The sequence below is a fragment of the Dendrobates tinctorius genome, unplaced genomic scaffold (assembly GCF_039654945.1).
Source record: "Dendrobates tinctorius isolate UK_male_01 unplaced genomic scaffold, ASM3965494v1 ptg000093l, whole genome shotgun sequence".
NCBI classification, from domain to species: Eukaryota; Metazoa; Chordata; class Amphibia; order Anura; family Dendrobatidae; genus Dendrobates; species Dendrobates tinctorius.
Window position 1 is genome coordinate 16,162,626 of NW_027361761.1, and position 21,293 is coordinate 16,183,918.

The 21,293-nt window shown below is 45.1% G+C and overlaps 1 protein-coding gene across 2 annotated transcripts in view; it reads left to right on the forward strand.

The window, feature by feature from the left end:
* The window catches only part of LOC141098582 (cytochrome P450 2K1-like), a 132,467-nt gene that overhangs the window by 96,771 nt on the left and 14,403 nt on the right, over positions 1 to 21,293 (forward strand). For both annotated transcript variants that reach the window (XM_073586487.1, XM_073586488.1), the window contains 2 exons: positions 14,086 to 14,227; positions 15,623 to 15,807. In XM_073586487.1, the coding sequence (XP_073442588.1) occupies positions 14,086 to 14,227; positions 15,623 to 15,807 (327 nt within the window). The remainder of the gene's footprint in view (positions 1 to 14,085; positions 14,228 to 15,622; positions 15,808 to 21,293) is intronic.

Consider the following 21,293-nt stretch of genomic DNA (forward strand, 5'->3'; position numbering starts at 1 on the left):
CCCATCCAGATACCTGCTCATTAAGGGTGCCCACACAAGAAATAATTGGTCTTCCTGGATTTCTAGATTTGTGGATTTTGGGAGGCATGTAGAATGTCCCTATTCTTGGAGTCTCTGGTATCAGGTCATCGGCTTTTGTGGATTCATCAGGCAGACAAGATACCAACTTGTTTAGTTACTTGTAATAGACCTGTGTAAGATCTGACTCCAATTTTTTTGTAGTAGCATGTGTCCATAAGTTGTTTGTTTGCTTCCTTCATGTAGTCTGACATATTCATCATGACTATTGCACCTCCCTTGTCAGCAGGTTTAATGAAGATTTCATTGTTGGTTTTTAAAGACTTTATGGCCGTTCTCTCCTGGGCACTGATGTTGGATGCTTGTCTCCTGTTAGTGTCTATGATGGTGGATTTTATCAAATGTCTAAAAGGCATCTATATATTTATCCAAATGAGGGTTGCGTCCAGGTGAAAATGTCCAGTCTGACCTCTTCTTGGTTGTTAGGATCACTGCCGAGTTCAATTTTATCTAGGAGCTTAGTGGGACAAAATGAGAGTCCTCTAGAAAGACAGGGCAAAAGCTTAGAACAAGGATGAATTCTCACTGCCACATAATAAAAGAAAAAAGAATGGATCTACCTGTGGCCAAACATTTTTTTTATGCCTGATCACATCATCATGGACCTGAAATTACTTGCATTGAAAGGTAACTTCAAATCTCAGAGAGACAGGAAAGTCTGGGAGTATAAACTTATGACAACCTTTGGCACACTCAATGCAGGAATGAATGTGTCGCATGGATTTATGTCTTTTACATCAATTAAGGAATTTGCTCTTCAGACCTTGTGGGGGAATCACAACACAGAAGTAGACCCCAATCAGAGAACAATAAAACTTTCACTCCTTATCTACAAACTGTTTCAATATTTACAGACACAGCTGTTTGTCACTCTGCCATAATTACAGTTCTGTGCTGTGTTGTGTATGAATATGTGATTCTTCAGATGTTGTATTAGTCTATGCCTGATGAAGAGACCTGAGTAGTCTCGAAAGTTTGCAATTTGTTACTATGTTTTCAGTTAGCCATTAAAAGGTATCAACCACTGAGGACTCTCAATTCTGAATATTCTTCTACCTACTGGCTACAAAGATATATATATATTTCCTGTAAAAAAAAAAAAGGTTAGTTACTCTATAAATACTTTAGGCATCAGTGACATGAAAACAATTATTTTTGCATACTTAAGTGGTCATCTGTATAAAATTGCACTAAGCTTCAGTCTGCAATCTTCGTTCCTTCATTCATTTTGAGACCCTCTGATGTGCGGTTTCAGTCTCTTCTCTTGCCTCCAGTGGCTAATGTAATTAGAGTCAAACAGTTTACGATTCAATATTGGTAGTCTGTTGAGCATCACCTAAGTGCGGCATTTAAGTGTACTGCAATTAATTAGACCACAATTAGAAATTAATGTAACTGGACACATAGTCACTAGTGCTGGGCTTTCCGATACCGCAAGTATCGGGTATCGGCCGATATTAGCTGTATCGGAATTCCGATACTGACTTCCGATACTTTTTTCATATCGGATACCGGAATCGGAAGTCCCATAATGCAATGAGCCACTGTTGTGGCTCTGATTGACTGCCGAAATGACGTCATCATGATGCGCGGTCTATGCGCATCATGATGCGCCGTCAGATCGGGCCTTCGGGGGGTCTGTGCCGACTGTCCGGGGGTCTGTACCGGCCTGCCGGGGGGCTATGCCGGCCTGCCGGTGGTCTGTGCCGACTGTCCGGGGGTCTGTGCAGGCTCCGGGGGTGACAGGACCAGCTGACAGTGCTGGCACCCGGAGGGGCAGCAGAAGGAATAAGAGCCAATGGCACAACCGAGGACCAGCTGACGGTGCTGGAACCCGGTTACTAAGCAGGAGGTACCTGTGCTACAAAGCACTACCAAGGACCAGCAGACGTTGCCGGAACTCGGATACCGAGATGGAGGCACCTAGGCCAAAGGCTCTGACGAGAACCAGCTGACGGTGCTGGAACCCGGTGGGGTATCAGAAGTTACCCCTGAAAAGCAAAGTTGGCATGCCGCAAGCTGGCCGCAGTTACCGAATCACACAGTCCTACAGGGGGTGCTTGTCCTACTGGCACTATGGAACAAGCCTTTCTTACCAGAACCCGCAGTCCACATAGGAAGCACCTAAACTGCTGGCACCCTAGCCTCGGCTAACCCAACCGCAACACGACATGGCAACTTGGGGTGGCAAACTGACATTGACACTTCCCGGAAACAGCAGGCAGGGCTGGAACCAAGCTGGGCAGGAGGGAGTACCCGTGCCAAAGTCAGTTATGAGCAGCAACTGGCGATGTTGGAGCCCAGGACAAGCACTTAGCAGGCTGAGGCCTGATGTGCTGTCAATTGGGAGGCAGCAGGACAGATTGCCATCAAAACAGCAGGAGAACAGCTGACGTTACTGAACCCCACAAACACAGGAGCTAGTGTTTTACTCTGTGAAGACGGCACTTCCGAGCAACAACTGGCTGTGTTGAAGCCCAGGGACAAGCACGGAGCAGGCTGAGGCTGCATTGAAGAAATTTTAAGATCGGTTGTAGACTACTAATTTGAACCAAGCTCCACTTAGGCCTGTGGCTTCACTGATTTTCGTATTTCCCCTGTCCTCCAACCCCGCCAGTTACAGCTCCGAAGTGGCGTCTGCACAATCCACACTTGTTCCTGTGTTACAGGTGTTCAGTCCGGTCAGTTAATCCCCTGATGTGTGTCCGGCAATTTCGCCTGCTCTGTCCACATTCCCACTACTGGTTATGGGAATGTGGACAGAGCAGGAGACCTTGCCGGACACACATCAGGGGATAAACTGATGGGACTGAGCCACAGGAACACAGGAACAAGTGTAGATTGTGCTGACGCCACTTCAGAGATGTAGATGGCGGGGTTGGAGGTCAGGGGAAATAGTAGAGACAGTGGAGCCAGAGACCTAAGTTGGGCACGGTTAAAAATCAGTAGTGGTTTGAATGTTGATGGAGCTGGTGACTTTGCCGTCCACACAGCAGGGGATCAGCTGGCATTACTGAACCCCACTAACACAGGAGCTAGTGTGTTTCTCTGTGCAGACGACACATCTGAGCGACAACTGGCTGTGTTGAAGCAAAGGGATTATAGTTCAGGTGGTAGAAAAATGAACACACCAGCAGACCTGGATACAGTTGCCAACCACTAATTTAGTCTGTAAGAGGAATGGCAAAGTCTTTGGAGATCCAGGCCTTGTTCATTTTCAGAAAAGTCAGCCGGTCAACATTATCGGAAGATAGTCGCGTGCGACGGTCTGTTAGTACACCACCTGCAGCACTAAAGACACGTTCCGATAATACACTGGCAGCAGGGCAAGCCAGCACCTCCAATGCATACTGGCTAAGCTCTGGCCATGTATCCAGCTTAGAGACCCAAAACTTGAAGGGGGAAGAGCCATCTGGGAGTACAGCGACAGGGCAAGACATGTAGTCTGACACCATCTGACGGAAGCGTTGCCTCCTGCTGACTCGAGGCGTCGCTGATGGTGTAGACAATTGTGGTGGACACACAAAACTTTGCCACATTTGGGCCATAGTGGTCTTGCCTTGTGCTGCGGCGCTGCCTCTGCTCCCTCTTTGTGCAGAGTTTCCTCCACTGCCTCGACGCACAGAGCTGCTTTGTAAAGCACTAGCAACAATGCTGTCGGGTGGAATGGAAAACATTATGGACTGCACCAGTGACTCTTCGTACTCCCGCATTTTACGCTCCCGGTTCAACGTTGGTATGAGCCTTTGTACGCTGTCCCGGTAGCGAGGATCTAGGAGGGTGTACACCCAATAATCAGCCGAGACGAGAATGTGGGCGATGCGGCGGTCGTTTCTCAGGCACTGCAGCATGAAATCAACCATGTGCTGCAGACTCCCAACTGCCAAAGAACCGCTGTCCCCTGTTTGAGGCGTGACCTCGGCCTGCTCTGCATCACCCCACCCTCGCTGTACATACTGAGTAGAGGTTTGTGTACCTCCCTCCTCTGGAGAGATGTCTTCCTCCTCCATCGACTCCTCCTCATCCTCCTCACAAAGTGTCCCCTGCCTAGGCCTTTGTGAGGAAACACGTAGCGCAGACTGTCCAGAAGCAGATGGCATTTGGGACTCCTCATCCTCCACCTCTTCTGAAACCTCATCCCTTAGTGCTTGCAGTGTTTGTTGAAGCAGGCAGATAAGGGGGACAGTCATGCTGACTAGTGCATCATCTGCACTCGCCATCCGCGTGGATTCATCGAAGGCACGCAAAACGAGGCAGATGTCCTTCATAGAGGCCCACTCAATGGTGCTGAAGTGTGAACGGCGCACAGTGCGACTTGTTTGCGCCTGATGCCACTGGTACTCCATGACTGCTGCCTGCTGCTCACACAACCGCTCCAACATATGTAACGTTGAATTCCACCGGGTGGGTAGGTCACATATGATGCGATGTTCCGGAAGGCCAAATCGTCGCTGCAGAGCAGCGAGGCGCGATCTTGCCGTGCTGGAACGTCGCAAGTGAGCGCACTCTATGCGGACCTTGTGCAACAGTGCAGCAAGATCCGGATAGAAAGCTCTGCACGACCAAGTTAAGAACATGTGCCAGACATGGGATGTGTGTGAGGTTGCCTAGGCCAAGAGCTGCCACCAGATTTCGGCCATTGTCACACACTACCAAGCCCGGCTGGAGATTCGCTGGCCCAAACCACACATCGCTCTCCAGCTTGATAGCATTCCAGAGCTCCTGTGCTGTGTGGCTTCGATTCCCCAAAGAAATTAATTTGAGTACAGCCTGTTGACGTTTGGCCACGGCTGTGCTCATATCGGTCGTAACAGGCTCCTGCTCTGCTGTTTCTGAGGAACTTGAGTAGGAGGAGGAGTCTATGTGTACAGACTGGAGTCCTGCAATCCGTGGCGTTGGAAGAACACGTACAGCGCCACTCTCCAGATCCGTACCCGGCTCCACAACATTGACCCAGTGGGCAGTGAGGGAAAGGTATCGTCCCTGTCCATGGTTACTGGTCCACGCATCGGTGGTCAGGTGGACCTTGCTACTAACGGCGTTTAGTAGCGCATGTTTTATTTTGCCCTCAACATGTTTCTGCAGGGCAGGGACGGCTCGCCTGCTGAAATAAAAGCGGCTGGGCACGTTGTATTGGGGGACTGCCAATGCCATTAAGTCCCGGAAGGTGTCAGTGTCCACCAGCCTGAATGACAGCATTTCAACTGCCAGAAGTTTGGCAATGCCAGCATTCAGAGACTGTGCTCGGGGATGGTTTGCCGAGTAAGGGCGCCTTTTATCCCATGCCTGTGCTACCGATGGCTGTGATGGATGGGAACGTGCTGCTATGGGTGTAATCTGACAGGCTCTCCGGACAACAGTGGCAGAGGTTCTTCCTTGGCGATCCTGTGAGGAAGCCGAACCAGCAGTGTGTGAGCTGGAGGAAGAGGGCCCAACACGAACTGAAGAGGTGGTAGGTGGTGCTGTACGTTGGCCTACGTCTTCAGGGTGTCTCTGCAACTCCAACTCGTGCTTGGTGCGCACATGTTTCCACATATTTGTGGTATTGAGGTTGCTGATATTTCTCCCTCTTTTGACTCTCTGATGACACAGCTTGCATTTGACAAAGCAAATGTCATCTGCAACTGTGTCAAAAAAGGACCACGCACTGCAACTCTTGTGAGCGCCCGGTTTGCCTTTGGAAGGAGGAATGCTCCTAACGGGTGCCGAAGTGGAGGGTACAGGCAACCAAGTCTTCCCCCTCCCTCTGCCTCCTGTTTTGGCCGGTAGGGGAATCTCTTCCTCCGAGCTGCTCCCACCACCTTCCTGTTGCTCACGCCATGATGGGTCAAGGACCTCATCATCTTCCCTCCCCTCTTCAAACAGCTGCTTCTCCGGGGTTGTCTCGCCAGCACCGTACGCACCAGAAAGTGGCAACTGAGTCTCGTCATCATCTGATGCGTACTGAGGTGTGCTGACCATAGGCACTGGCCCACTCGCCTCTTCAGATTCAGAGGGACAAAGAAGTTGCGCATCACTGCATACTCCCTCTTCTTCACATTCAGGAATGCTGCTTGGCTGGCCCCCTCTTTCCAAGCCAACAGATTCCGAGAACAGAAGTAGAGACTGTGATGGCTCCTGTCCATGTCTCTCTGACTGCCTGGGCACTTTGGCAGGTGGTGAAGAGACAGATGGTTGCTCTTCGGTGCTCTGACCCTGAGAGGATGCGGAAGTAATTGAAGTCGATGCGTTAGCTGCCATCCATCCGACAACGGCTTCAATTTGTTCCTCCCGCAGCAGTGGGGTACGTTGAGGTCCTACAAAGCTGCGCATAAAGGACTGTTGCCTGCTAAAACTGGGGGATGCTGATCCACTGGTGCCCGCAGCAGGCCCAGAATCCCCACGTCCTCTACCTGTAGAATCCCCACGTCCTCTCCCTGCAGAATCCCCACGTCCTCTCCCTGCTGAAACTCCACGCCCACGCCCACGCCCACGCGCCTTACTCCCTGCCTTCTTCATCTTGCAAGACTGCTTAAGATAGGCAAAAAAGTACAAAGGGGGGCCTTAGTGTGCTTATTCCTGAACAGCTGGTTACAGGTACAAGAAACACTAATTTTATGAAGTGTGTGTGTGTGTGGACTAGACTTTAATAGGAGCTGATGTGGCCTACACAAGTTCAAAATGTAGTGTTTGGTGAACTTTTTTTGTGGTTTCTTTGTTGGAAACAAACTCAAAGTATGTGAACAAAGAATTGAAACTGATAGTATCACCAACTTTTTGGAGCTATTACAATGCAGGCAGGTAACCTACAATGCAAAAGATGAGGCTCCAAAAAAATTGGGTAATACTAATCTGGCTGCGCCGGCAGGGCACAAGCCAGAAAAAAAGGCTCCTCTATCTACTCCTATATAGTGTTTGCAACCAACCAATGTTGATGGATACGGATGGATGCACACTAATAGGAGAAGAAAAAATGAGCTGCACTCAAAGACAAATATGTGTGAGGCAGTGACGCACGTTGAGCATCCTACAACCAGACGTAGCTGCAGGACACTCTACTCAGCGTGAGCTGCACTCACACACAGTCAGAGGCCTCTCAGACAGCCATGAACAGTGCAGCTAAGTGGGCACTGGCACTGACAGGCTGCAGAAAGGCTCCGCTGTGTACTCCTATATAGTGTTTGCAACCACCGTAGATGGAGACGGATGGATGCACACTAATAGAAGAAAAAATGAGCTGCACTCAAATAAAAATATGTGTGAGGCACTGACGCACGCTGAGCGTCCTACAGCCAGACGTAGCTGCAGGACACACTACTCAGCGTGAGCTGCACTCACACACAGTCAGAGACCTCTCAGACAGCCGTGAACAGTGCAGCAAAGTGGACACTAGCACTGAAAGGCTGCAGAAAGGCTCCGCTGTCTACTACTAGTGTTTGCAACCAACGTATATGGATACGGATGGAAGCACACTAGATTGAAATTATGTAAAAAATGCAGCTCAAAAAATAAAAGATGTATGAGGCAGCAGTGATCACACTGGGTGGCCTACAGCCTGACGTGGCTGCAGGACCCACTCCACAGCGTGAGCTGCACTCACACAGCCCTTGCAGACAGCTGTGAACACTGCTGCTAGGGCAAAGAAGGCTACAGTGGTGGTTTATGTAGCCTGGGTAAAGCACTAGATGTTTGGTGGAATCGCTATTTCTAACTGTCCCTCACAGTCTTCTACAGCAGCCTGTCCCTAACTGAATTCACAGCAGAGTGACCAGAAATGGAGGCTGCGGTGGCTTTTATAGTGCATCATGACATCATTTCGGCAGCCAATCACAGCCATGCCAATAGTTAACATGCCTACATGCCTAACAGGATGTGCCCACACTTCGGAGGATTCCCATTGGCTTAATCAAAGCAAGCAGGCTCATAGCATGATGGGAACTTCCTATTCCGATTCCGATTCCGGAATCCGATATGACAAAAGTATCGGAACTAAGTATCGGAATTCCGATACCGCTAATATCGTCCGATACCCGATACTTGCGGTATCGGAATGCTCAACATTAATTCCGATATGATATTTTTAAGTATCGGGTGGTATCGCTCAACACTAATAGTCACAGTGAATATTGTTTCTCTTTCTTTCCACTTTCACTACTATAGTCCTCCACTTCCTACTAACCCTAATAATCCCTACATCTAGTAAAGAACTGGTCATCTCTCCTTCCATCCTCCCCATTAATCTCTCCTAACCCTCAGAACTGTTCCACAAGATAAAATCCTCTGTCTACAAACACAGCTGCCTAAAGCCCTTTCCTGCTCCCACCTACTAACACTTTGTCTGCTTCTCCTAACTGTTGGCAACCTCTATCCAAATCCTAGTCCTCCTCACCACATCCCCACAGTTATTTTAACCTCCCATCCACGAACTATCACTAATTTTCACAAATGTTATAACCTTATACCCGTTTGCCCAGCCCCTGCTTCCCCATCCCCTCTGACAAAAGATCTATGGAATCTTGGCTTTGTCTACAGCAAAGTTTTCTACATCCATGATCTTTTCATTACTAACAAACTTTCCTTCCTCGGCATCATCGAAGCCTGCCTCACCCACTATAGCACAGACTGTCCAGATGTACTTTCTTATTGTGGATTTCACCTTTACAAAACCTCTGCCCTGATAACAATCATTGTGGAGAAGTTGTTTTTTTCCTGTCAGATAACTGCTCCATCACCCATATTCCACTGCCACACTCCATTACTCTCCCTTGTTTTGAGTTGCATTCTGTGCACATCTACTCCTCCTCCAACTGGCTGTCATTTACTGTCCCTCCCAGCACCAGTCTCCACCTTTTTTTCGACCACTTCATGACCTGTCTACTTAATTTCCTTTACATTAACATCCCCACTATTATCGTGGATGCCTTCATCATCCCCATTGACATGTCCCACTTAGCTGTCTCTAAGCTTCTAACTCTCACTTCCTCCTTTGGCCTCACTCAGTGGTCTTCTGCAATTACTCACAAAGAGGGCCACACACTGGACCTCATCTTCATGCGCTTCTGTTACCTATCTATCCTCTCTAACATTCCTCTCTCTATTGTTGATCACAACCTACTTACATTCTCTTTCCTCTCCTCTTCAGGTTCATAATCACCATTCCATAAAATTGCACATCCTCACAGAAATCTCAAAACACCTTGATCTACACTCTCTGAATACTTTCTCCTTCTTGCAAATATAAGTTCCTTACAGAATACAGATGCAGCTGTCACTTTATATAACACCACAACAGCTGCAGCTCTTGAATCAGTCATCCCCTCACATACCAAAGCTCGAACAATCAACAGGCAACTCTGGCATACCAGCCTGACTAACACACTGAGGTTGGCCTCCAGGGTTCCTGAGCGAAGATGGAAAAGATCTCATTCCAATGAGCACTTCATCACAATCAAACAGTCCCTCACTACTTTCAAGTCCACACTCACTGCAGCAAAACAAACCTTCTCATCTCTCATATCCTACTTATCTCACAACACAACCATAAACAGCTATTCAATTTTTTTAATTCTCTCCTCCCTGCTCCAGCTCCTCCTCCCTCTACTCTTATCTCAGCTGAAGACTTTGCCTCATTCTTCAAGCAAAAGATTGATAACGTCAGACAAAGCTTTTGCCTAAGGTCTCCACAGCTTCTCCTAAAATGTACTCAACCTTTCTCCTTCAGAATATGCTTCTCTGCCATTAGGAAAGATAAAATTTCCTTTATCCTCTCCAGTTCACATCTCAACACTTAGTCTTGCCTGGAATAAAACAGAATTATTAATAAAAAGGCTTCCCCATAAGGTCCTGCAGCTAGCGCATAACATTCTATAGCACATCCAATCATGGGAACTATGATAGCCTGTATAAATGATGAGGACTGGAAAGCAAAGGACTGCACTCAGATGACATCTGAGTGCTGTCCGATTTCCATGGACTGAGGCTGGTTTCACACTTGCGTTTTTTTTCGCGGTATTTTAGCGCTAAAAAATGCATGCAATTTTTTTTCCTATACTTTGCATGGGATGCGCTTATGTGCGCATACACACACGTTTGTATGCGTTTTTGCGCGCATGCTTTTCTTTGCGTTATGCGCTCGGGCGCACAAAATGCATCCTGTTGCATTTTTTGGGCGTCCGACTTGCCTCAAAAAAACGCATGCGAGCGCAATGCGTTTTTTTTACAGCAAGACACCCATTATAAGTCTATGGGGGCGCATATGTGCGCATTGGCATGCTTATGTATGCATTTTTTTGCACATGTGTTTTTTTTTGTTAACCATGGAATTTAGGGGTTTGGGTTAGAGTTAGGGTTAGATAAGGGGGTTTAGGGTTTGGGTTAGGGTCAGGGTTAGGGTTAGTTAGGGTTTAGGGTTTGGGTTAGGGTTAGTATGGTTTGGTTAAGGGTTAGGGTCAGGGTTAGGGTTAGGGTTAGGGTCAGGGTTAGGGTCAGGGTTTGGGTTAGGGTCAGGGTTTGGGTTAGGGTCAGGGTTAGGGTTAGTTAGGGTTTAGGGTTTGGGTTAGGGTTAGTATGGTTTGGTTAAGGGTTAGGGTCAGGGTTAGGGTTAGGGTTAGGGTCAGGGTTAGGGTTAGGGTCAGGGTTAGGGTTAGGGTTAGGGTCAGGGTTTGGGTTAGGGTCAGGGTTAGGGTTAGTTAGGGTTTAGGGTTTGGGTTAGGGTTAGTATGGTTTGGTTAAGGGTTAGGGTTAGGGTCAGGGTTAGGGTTAGGGTCAGGGTTAGGTTTAGGGTTAGGGTTAGGGTCAGGGTTAGGGTTAGGGTTAGGGTCAGGGTTAGGGTTAGGGTTAGGGTCAGGGTTAGGGTCAGGGATAGGTTTAGGGTTAGGGTTAGGGTCAGGGTTAGGGTTAGGGTTAGGGTTAGGGTCAGGGTTAGGGTCAGGGTTAGGGTTAGGGTTAGTAAAGTCATGGTTTGGGTTAGTGTGAGGGGCCACCTAATGTTTGGAAAAAACGCAAACGCTGTAAAAACGCACTAAAAATGCATACAAACGAATAAAAACGCTGCGTTTTTTTCATGCATGCTCATAAAAATGCTTGAAAAAAACACAGCAGTTGTATGCGTTTGTATGCGTTTTTTCAATGCGTTTTTTTGCGGGAAAAACGCGCTGCAAAAAAAAGCAAGTGTGAAATTAGCCTGACAGAATGGAGAACACAAATAACTTTTTTTCTCCATTTTCTCCTTATCCAAAAGAATTGGATCACACTATGACCACACTCTGTTAAAACTCTGATCAGATTATGATTCGTATAATCAGCCTATCTATGATTAGAGAAAATACCGTCGTCTTCACCTGCTCTTAGTTATATCAATTGTATCAATAGTGAGACAGAAATAGGAAAGGTGGCACCAGATTCTAATTGATTAAGATATTCAAGTATCCACACATTTCTTTTCATTTTTGCAATATAAAAGCTTGTTTTTTTCTCCCCCTCACCCACCTTTTTACTCTTTCTACCTCTCTTTCTCTTTTCTCTCTCCAGCTCTCTTTTTTTTCTCTCTCTTTCTTTCTTACACCCTTTCAATTGGCCTGCAAATCAAATTTTTGGGAAAAATTTGTCAAAGATGGCAAATTTGAATTTCAAACCGTTGGATCATGACTAGTGATGAGCGAGTATACTCGTTAGGATTTGGTACTCGGCGAGTAATGCGGTACTCGCGGTACTCGAATCCAGGCGAGTATTTCACTACTCGCCTCGCAATATTCGGCACAACCCGCACAGCACAGTCCCCGCACAGCCAAGCACAGTCCCCGCACAGTACCTGCACAGTATTTTTGCAAATTTGTCATTCTGTGCTTTCTTGTTGTGTTTCAGTCAGTGGGTGGTGTGAACACTGTCCTACCGACTTGTTCACATTTGTGCATGTCACATGTGTTTTTAATCCATTTTTTCCTTGCTTAGCATGGTTTGGGAGACCCCACCCCTCTCTTGTGTGACATGCACATAAGGAAATATCTTACACCACGAGCCCATATTAGGAAGCGCCTGTCTGTATCCTGTCCATTTAGACACTGTTCATATGTTCAGGTTTTAAATACATTAGATAGGGACTGCTCCGTTAAGGGTTACCGTGACGAGGTGGAGCAGCTTGGTATACATTTTTTGCAAAAAAACGTATTGACTAAATACCCTGTATTTGTTATCCAGCACTTGCTGATTATTGTCATATTTTTCACTGCTGAGTATTTTTGCAAATTTGTCATTCTGTGCTTTCTTGTTGTGTTACAGTACCTGCACAGCCCAGCAAAGCCCGCACATTACCTACACAGCCCAGCACAGTCCCGCACAGTCCCCGCACAGCCCGCACAGTACCTGCACAACCCAGCACAGTCACGCACAGGCCAGCACAGTCCCCGCACAGTCTCCGCACAGCCTGGCACAGTCCCACACAGCCCGGCACAGCCCGCACAGTGCCTGCACAGCCCAGCACAGTCCCGCATAGCCAGGCACTATCGTCGCACAGTACATGCACAGCCCAGCACAGTCCCGCACAGCCAAGCACAGTCCCACACAGCCCGACACAGTCTTCGCACAGTCCCCGCCCTTTACTCGCATATCCCATAGACTTGCATTGGACTCTTTACGCGTTAGGAGTACCCGAGTATTAGGAGGTACTTGTAACGAGTACAGCGAGTCCGAATACTTCACTACTCGCTCATCCCTAATCATGACTAGATAGATAGATACATAGATGATAGATAGGTAGATAGAAAGCTAGATAGATAGATACATAGATAGATAAATAGAAGAATAAAAAATGATGCAGCATCAGCAAAAGCAAAACATGGAGGCAGTGGGTGCAAACATCCTCAAGCAATACCAAATAATAATAATAATCTTTATTTTTATATAGCGCTAGCATATTCCGCAGCGCTTTACAGTTTGCACACATTATCATCGCTGTCCCCGATGGGGCTCACAATCTAAATTCCCTATCAGTATGTCTTTGGAGTGTGGGAGGAAACCGGAGAACCCGGAGGAAACCCACTCAAACACGGGGAGAACATACAAACTCCTTGCAGATGTTGTCCTTGGCTAACCACTGAGCCACTGTGCTGCCCTACCAAACCTTAATAATATTCAAGCAAATAGAGGCAGGACTTCAAGGTCAAAAAGTATAAATGGTTTATTGACCCATTGTGTTGGCGACCTTTTTTTCCAGGTGTGGAACTTTCTCAAGTGCTTGGTTTGGAAACTTTCTTTAGCACTTGACTTGAGAAAGTTCCACACTTGGAATAAAATGCCGCCATCACAATGGGTCAATAAACCATTTATACTTTTTACCTTAGAGAGATGCCTCGATTTGCTTAGATTTTATTAAGGTTTGGATTTGCCTGGGGGGCTTCACACCCACTATTTCCATTTTTAGCTGGTGCTGGTGCTGCATCATTTTTTTGTTCAGATAGATAGATATAGTTATACTCTACTAAGGCACCAATGAACTGGGCATCCCATATAGCTGACAAATCAGCACTATACCAGGGTGTCACATTGCAAAATGCTAGGAATGCTTCAGCCTTATTACATATGACCTTATTCATACCACAGGATAGATACATAGATAGATAGATAGATAGATAGATAGATAGATAGATAGAGAGATAGATCTAGTGAATGGGAGCATATGAATATGTCCAGCACATATGGTAGAATATAATGTATACAGTACATATTTAGTGGGAAAAGCGTTGCATACAAAGACATTTCATCACACAACTGTAACACTAATGCTATAAAACAATGCTGAAAGTGCTGTTTTAACTACCAAGTTTATGTTCTGTTAGAAGCTGCTCTGATGTGCTGCTTTGGCCAGAATCCATACGCAAAAAATATTTACAAACACTCTCCTATTGTTAGCTTCTCTGCTCCCCTCCTCCATGCTCCATGTTTGTAATTAATACTTGAGTTTGGAATCTAGGTTGAGCAGCAGTTCAAAGAGACTTCTCAAAGAACATGTATTTGATGTATTTTATACATTAGGAAAAGCCAAATCCTAAATTATACTTCACCAATGAAAACCTATCACACCTGGTTGCGGATCTCTTTGACGCTGGCATGGAAACAAGCTCAACCACCCTGAGATGGGGCCTTCTACTAATGATGAAGTATCCAGAAATCCAAAGTAAGAGATCCACCTCATGTGTGGGAATGTATCATTTTTACTTCATTTTGCTTTTACTAATTAAAATCAGACAGTGATAGACATTATTTTATCAAAATCTGTAATTATATTATTTTCTGTGAATGATTATTATGGCAGCCATATTCCTTCAACTGTGATCAGCAGGTCAGACATTTATTTTACACCAGCTACATATGCCTTGCCTACTATGGACACATCATATGAAGAGAGCAATCACTGGAGAAGGACATCATGCTCGGAAAAATAAAAGGAATTTGGTGAAGAGGAAGTCCAGCATTCCGATGGCTTGATAATTTCAAGATAAAGATCAACTTATCTAGGCTTGAACAAGATCCAACTTCCTACAGATCCTTCATTCATCATGAAGCCATGGCTTGAGATTGAGCTGAAGGCCTCTAGATAAATAATAAAAAATATCAGACATAAGAAACCTGAGTCAGAAAATAGTCTTTAGACTTCAATGAGAGAATGTAGTGGGCATAATCTATGACAAAAGGAGAGGGAGGAGACTTCCTTATCTCCTGTTATTAATGGTATATTTGTAGAAGTGATTTGAATTTGGCAGTTTGCTTAAATTTGGACAGGAAATTTAATTCATGTGAAGTTTTCCAATGCAAATCGAATGTTGTTTATTATTGAGCGCTTCCTGAGACCTCATTTCTTAACAATAATACGGTAAAAATTATTAATAATAATATTCACCCCTTTGCCCATGTGACCCTCCACCATAGCAACTGTCTATCTACATCTGGCCTATTCTTTCCTTTGTAGCATGACGCCAGGGATCTGTCCTCTTCCGGCCCCAATTAAGCCCCTGATATACCAACACACATCGTGTAGTCATGGTGTGTTAGCTGAGGACAAGTCAGAGCTTTGAGTGATGCACGTTGTGATATTACAGCCTCACGATGTGTTGTGACATCAGAGCCCGCTTTGGTGCCTAGTTAACATGCCCAACATTGTGGATTGAAGGAAAGAAGAGGCTAGACAGAGAATTTCTGAGGACCAGACATGGCTCCCATCATGAAAATTAATGGTATACTACTTTGGCCTGCTAACCACAATGGTCACAAAAATTCCCACCAGAAAAAATAAATTTTGTATCACCGATGCGTGTCTAAGAAGGCACAAATTCCAAATAGAACTCCTAGGTGTCAAAAATAACTTTTGGATTTGGCAAAATTGCAATGTCAAAATTTCCCTATGGAAGAATATGGAAAGAATTTTTAATACAGGGGGAAATTAAGGTTATGTAACCTGAAATTTCATAACAGCCACAATGGTATCAAATCTGGCAGAAATGTTATCATTTTTATTGATGAAAGTTCTCGCGAAATCTCCATTTTTTTTACATAAAGTTTGTGTTGAAAACAGAAAAGGTCCAAAGTGAAATCGATAAAGTCATTGGATCGAATGAGCCCCAAGTTATTCATCGTAGAGAGATGCCGTATACTGAAGCCGTCATCCATGAGATTCAGCGATTTGGAAACATTGTTCCAACCAATGTGCCCCACGCTACCACTCAGGATGTGAACTTCAGAGGATTTCTCCTTCCCAAAGTAAGTAAAAAAATAAACATTGAATCTTATTTTTTGGTAATACCACATTTATGTGATTGTCAATTATTTATTCTCAGAATGGCATAGATTCTCAGTTAGCAGACTTTGGCAATTTTTTCTAGCCAGTCGTCTTACTTCCTCTGCCAGTAATGTTATGTTTCAACTAGTATGGACAGAGCATTTTACAAAGCAATGGGACAAAAAAGAAAAGAGGAGACTTGAGACATGGGCAGTAGTGCAGACTAGAGATGATTGAACCTTCTAAGGTTCGATTCGATTCGGATCGGCAAATTTACCGATATTCGCCTAACAGTTCGCCAAACTAATCCAAATCCCATTAAATTCAACAGGAGGCAAAACCAAATGCATAGGTAACACCTTCAGGGGAGCTGAAAAACTGCCCAAACAGCTCAAATTATGGGAAGACAAGAAAAGTGGTATCAATTGACCCAGAGTACAAATAGTATAATTGCGCAGCATGGATGCATGGGACAATGCATGGGAAAAGGCCTTAAACATTGATCAGAAACAAGTGGATGAGTGACAGATGTAGGCCTGGTACTCTGAGAGCCCTGCCAAATTCAGGCAACACACACGATAGAGACCCAGATTGGAGTACAAACATTTACAAAAAAATAATGACACAAGCAAAAGTGGCATCAGTTAACCCACAGTAGAAAATTTACAATTGCACAGCAGCAGCCAGGCATGGGACATGCATGAGACAGGATCGTGGCCAGCATTTGTACTGTAGCTTTGAATTTAAGTTAAAATTAGGAGGTGGGTGAGGGACTGGTGTGCTAGGAACCCTGATACCTTATGTGAACAGCTCTTCAAAATGGCCCATCTAAGGTTCCCCATAGTCACTTGAGCGTTTGGAAATTTTTCACTTGGGGGCGGGGCAATGGTGATTGGGGTGCCAGCTCTGAGGATTTTACTGTGTGTGATGTTAAGGTAGAGGAAGAGGAGGAGAGGCCAATTGATGCAGCGCTTTTCATCCACTGGAGCATATGCTCTTTCTGAGTCTCATCTACAAGGCTTTACCACTATGCAGCTGCCAAAGAAAGGGAGACGAGTAGGCCAGCTGATAGCAGATGTTGGATAGTGTAGTGCAGTAGTAACATCATGCACAGTGAAGAGGCAGTGACCCAGCAAAATTCAAAGTAAAACATCATTTTTATGTTCAACAGTAAAAGACAGCACACGATATCCTCCGGATCACAGCCGGGAAACTTGTCCTATGCATTACAGTCACTTAACAAGCCAGCCCACCTCTCACCAATTTCTGTGGGCAACATCACCGCCATGTTAATATTCTACTCACAGCTTTGCACTGTGCACTATGTACTCCGGATTGCAGCTGGGAATCATATCCTCCAGTTTACAGCCACTAAACGAGCCAGTCCTCTTTCGGCACAGGACAGTCTACCTTTGGTTCACAGCCGGGAAAAAGACAGTCCACCTCCAAGACCAGTTACGATGGGTGTCTGCAGCGCTGTGTATGCTGTGGGTGCCAGGCTCTTCAGCTGCCCTTGGCTGCCTGGCTCCGCTGGCCTGCATTTCCTCACACAGGTGGAGTTGTGCAGAGCCTCTTGTTCTGTATTCTTGCAAACACAAGACTGACACTGAACCTGACACTCCAAAACCCTATACTGCAGGGTTTTTAACTAGCAACCTGTGGCCTTCAGCCAAAAGGAACACCCATCCTGGAATGAAATGGACAGCAACACTAACATACTGCAGTCAGTTTCAGACAGACTAGGTTTTCCTTAAATCTGCCTTGGACATCCAGCATGTCAAAGACCAGTACTTACTTTAGTCTGCATTGCAACCACAGCTACGCCTGTGAATACAATGCACTCTCATGGCCTCAATACACCTCTGTGCACATCCTGAGGGGAACACACAGTGACCCCCTACAATTTAACACCAGTCACTGCTTCAGAATAGGATGAGACAATGTTTGTTCAGTTGAGCTTTCATTCACAATAACAACTAAACCTCGTACAGGTCGAACACCAAGCCTATTCCCCCTTCCACCATGACCTTGTTTGTCCCACTCATGTTGCAAAAAGCCTTCCCCTCTTGGACGCTGCTGTTTCACAATCTTAAGTCCACAGCTGTCAGTCACCTGTCACTAAATGAACAATCACTAATTATTTTCTTAGTGTACCTGAACGACACTGCTTAGCGGCAAACTCCTTCATCAGGGGGCGTGGTAGAAGAATGCATGTAGCATGTATTTATATAGCGCAACCCCGAAATGTCATAATAACTAAAGCGATATGTCATCTATCCTAACACCGCCGCGGCCAGCATTTCCCCCAGTCAGCTGACACCGGAAACACGTGGGGCTCCACGTGATCAGGTGCCAAGCGTCAGGAGGAAATAAAGTGGCCGACGCGGAGGAGACAGTGTGCAGTGTTAAGCAGCACAATAGCGGCCATCTTAAATAGGGGCACCAAAGAGGGCAATAAAATAGGAAATACAAAAATGAATAAAACGCTTGTATATCCAATTATTTAGACGTGGTAAAGACAGACAAAAAATTGATAGATAGCAATACGTTATCAAAATACAGCCACTATAAAGAACATACTTAGATGACTATATATGTAGAGCACGATAAGAATGATTTCTATAATGCAAATGCACAAAAGTGCCCAAAATGGAAATACAGTAACATCCAATACATCATATTGACACATATATGTCAGTAATATAACCCACAAAAACTGCCAAAACCCCAATAAAAGGGGGATCGAGTAATAAAAAGCTGATTTAGTATTATTATAGGTATATTGATGCCGGTAAGATGTATACTGTAGAAATAAGTATACCTAGCACATTACAATATATATAATGGAAATAAACAGTGCCAATACATAATGTATCATATAGCCACCATAACAAAAACCTCCTTACAAATACATATAGATAGAGCACCTATAAACAGAAAAATAAATATCCCAAAGGGATGTATAACAAAACAAAAATATATACACTGCTCAAAAAAATAAAGGAAACACTTAAACAACAGAATATAACTACAAGTAAATCAAACTTCTGTGAAATCAAACTGTCCACTTAAGGGCCCATTACACATAGCGATATCTCTAGCAATATCGCTGTAACGTCACTGGTTTTGTGACGTAGCAGCGATATTGCTAGCAATATCGCTACATGTGACACTTACCTCCGACCGACTCCCCCGCTGATTATCGCTGATTGCGCAAGAACGTCCTGGACCATTTCTCGTCGGGCGCTTCCTGCTGGGCTTCCTGTGGCGCTGACGAGCGACGCGTGGACGCGGGCGGGAGGACGTCAGGATCGTCGTGTCTGACAGGTAAGTAGCGACCCCCGACCGCTGCTATGTCGCTGGTGAGATCTGCCTGTGTGGCAGCTCACTAGCGACCACTTAGCGATGCACCAGCGATCCATATTGTTGTCGGGATCGCTGGTGCATCGCTAAGTGTAACGGTACCTTAGGAAGCAACACTGATTGACAATCAATTTCACATGCTGTTATGCAAATGGAATAGACAACAGATGGAAATTATTGTCAATTAACAAGACACCCTCAATAAAAGAGTGGTTCTGCAGGTGGAGACCACAGACCACATCTCAGTATCAATGCTTTTTGGCTGATGTTTTGGTCACTTTTGAATGCTGGTTGTGCTTTCACACTCGTGGTAGCATGAGATGGACTCTACAACCCTCACAAGTGGCTCAGGTAGTGCAGCTCTTCCAGGATGGCACATCAATGCGAGCTGTGGCAAGAAGGTTTGCTGTGTCTGTCAGCGCAGTGTTCAGAGTCTGGAGGCGCTACCAGGAGACAGTTTGATTTCACAGAAGTTAGATTCACTTGGAGTTATAATCTGTTATTTAAGTGTTCCCTTTATTTTTTTGAGAAGTGTACAAAAAATGTGTCCATAGTCAACATGGATTAAGGACTTTCTCTGTTCCAGGTATATCCAGATTTCCAGAGGCTTTCAGATAGTTCCTGCATCCATCACATTGGGTCACTCTCCATAATACTAGATAGAACAGAAATTAAAAGAAAAAATTAGAAACACATAAAAATAAAATTATGCGGACAAGAGGCTGCATATTGATGCACAGCGGGCTGAGATCACAAAAAGGGAGCAAATAATATATTCTCGTTTAGTCTATTGGGATGAATTGTCTGAAGCGTCCAAATCCACCTTGTTTCCATTTGAGCTAGACGTTTGGACAGATTCCCTCCCCGGATATTTATATTTAGAGAATCAATGCCACACACCCTCAGTAGCGCACCATTACATTGGTGGAATTCCCTAAAATGTCGAGGCAATGTTTTCAGGGTGGCAATGTCTGTGCAAGCAGATGCCACCTGTATTCCCAGTATGTGCTCTCTAATATGAACTTTTAATTGTCTTCTTGTGGTCAAACCAACGTATAATAATCCACATGGACAAATGGCATAATACACAATCTATCTAGAGGTGCAAGAGATACGCTGTCTTATATCAAAACTTTTAGTGCCATCAAAGTTCGCAAAGGAGTTGCAACGTTCACCGTTGGGACAGGCTATGCACCTGCCGCACGGGACACAACCAGCCCTTACTGGGATGCTGTTCAAAAATGTCGACACGTGCTGACCAGTGTAATGGCTATGGTGAGTTGGTCACAAAGATTTTTAGCCCATGTGAATGTGATAGATGGCTTGAACGGAGAAATTTCCTGATAATTGGGTCAACTTTCAATATTGGCCATTCCTTTTGGATGGCCGATCTCATCCTATCATGTTGAGAATGATATGTCGTGATGAATCTCACTATACCATCCCTGTTGGACTTATGTGGAGTATTTTTATAAAGTAGATTATTCCGCATTCAATGTTTGGCTCGATGGTATGGTTTTTAAATTATGCGCCTACTGTACCCCCTTGTTAGAAAACGTAACTTAAGTTCCTCCGCCCGCGTCTCAAAGTCATCATCTGTAGAACAGATGCGACGCAGGCGGAGGAATGGCCCAACATGGATGGCCCTAATCATGTGGTGTGGATGGCATGAGGAGGCGGCATGGAGCAGAGTATTCGTGGCCATCTTTTTATGACAGATATCAGTTTGTATGATACCGGATCTATCCTTCTTGATGGTAACATCCAGGAAATCAATTTTCTCCGAATCCCACACCAAAGTTAGACGTATATTCTGGTCGTTGCTGTTCAGGTTGGATATAAATTGCTCAAGGTCGATGGAACATTAAAATATTTTATTTAATGAAAAAAATATATAGATTTTTTTTTCTAAACTTTATTTAATTGAACTACTAGCCTTAAAAGGAATCTGTCAGCAGTTTTTTTACTATGTAATCTGATGACAGTATTAAATAAGAGTAAAAACACAGATTTCAATGATGTGTCACTGATCAGGCAGGGTGCTGTTTACTTACATTGAAGGTGTTATCACCAGGACATCATTGCTGTGATTAGCTGAGCTGGC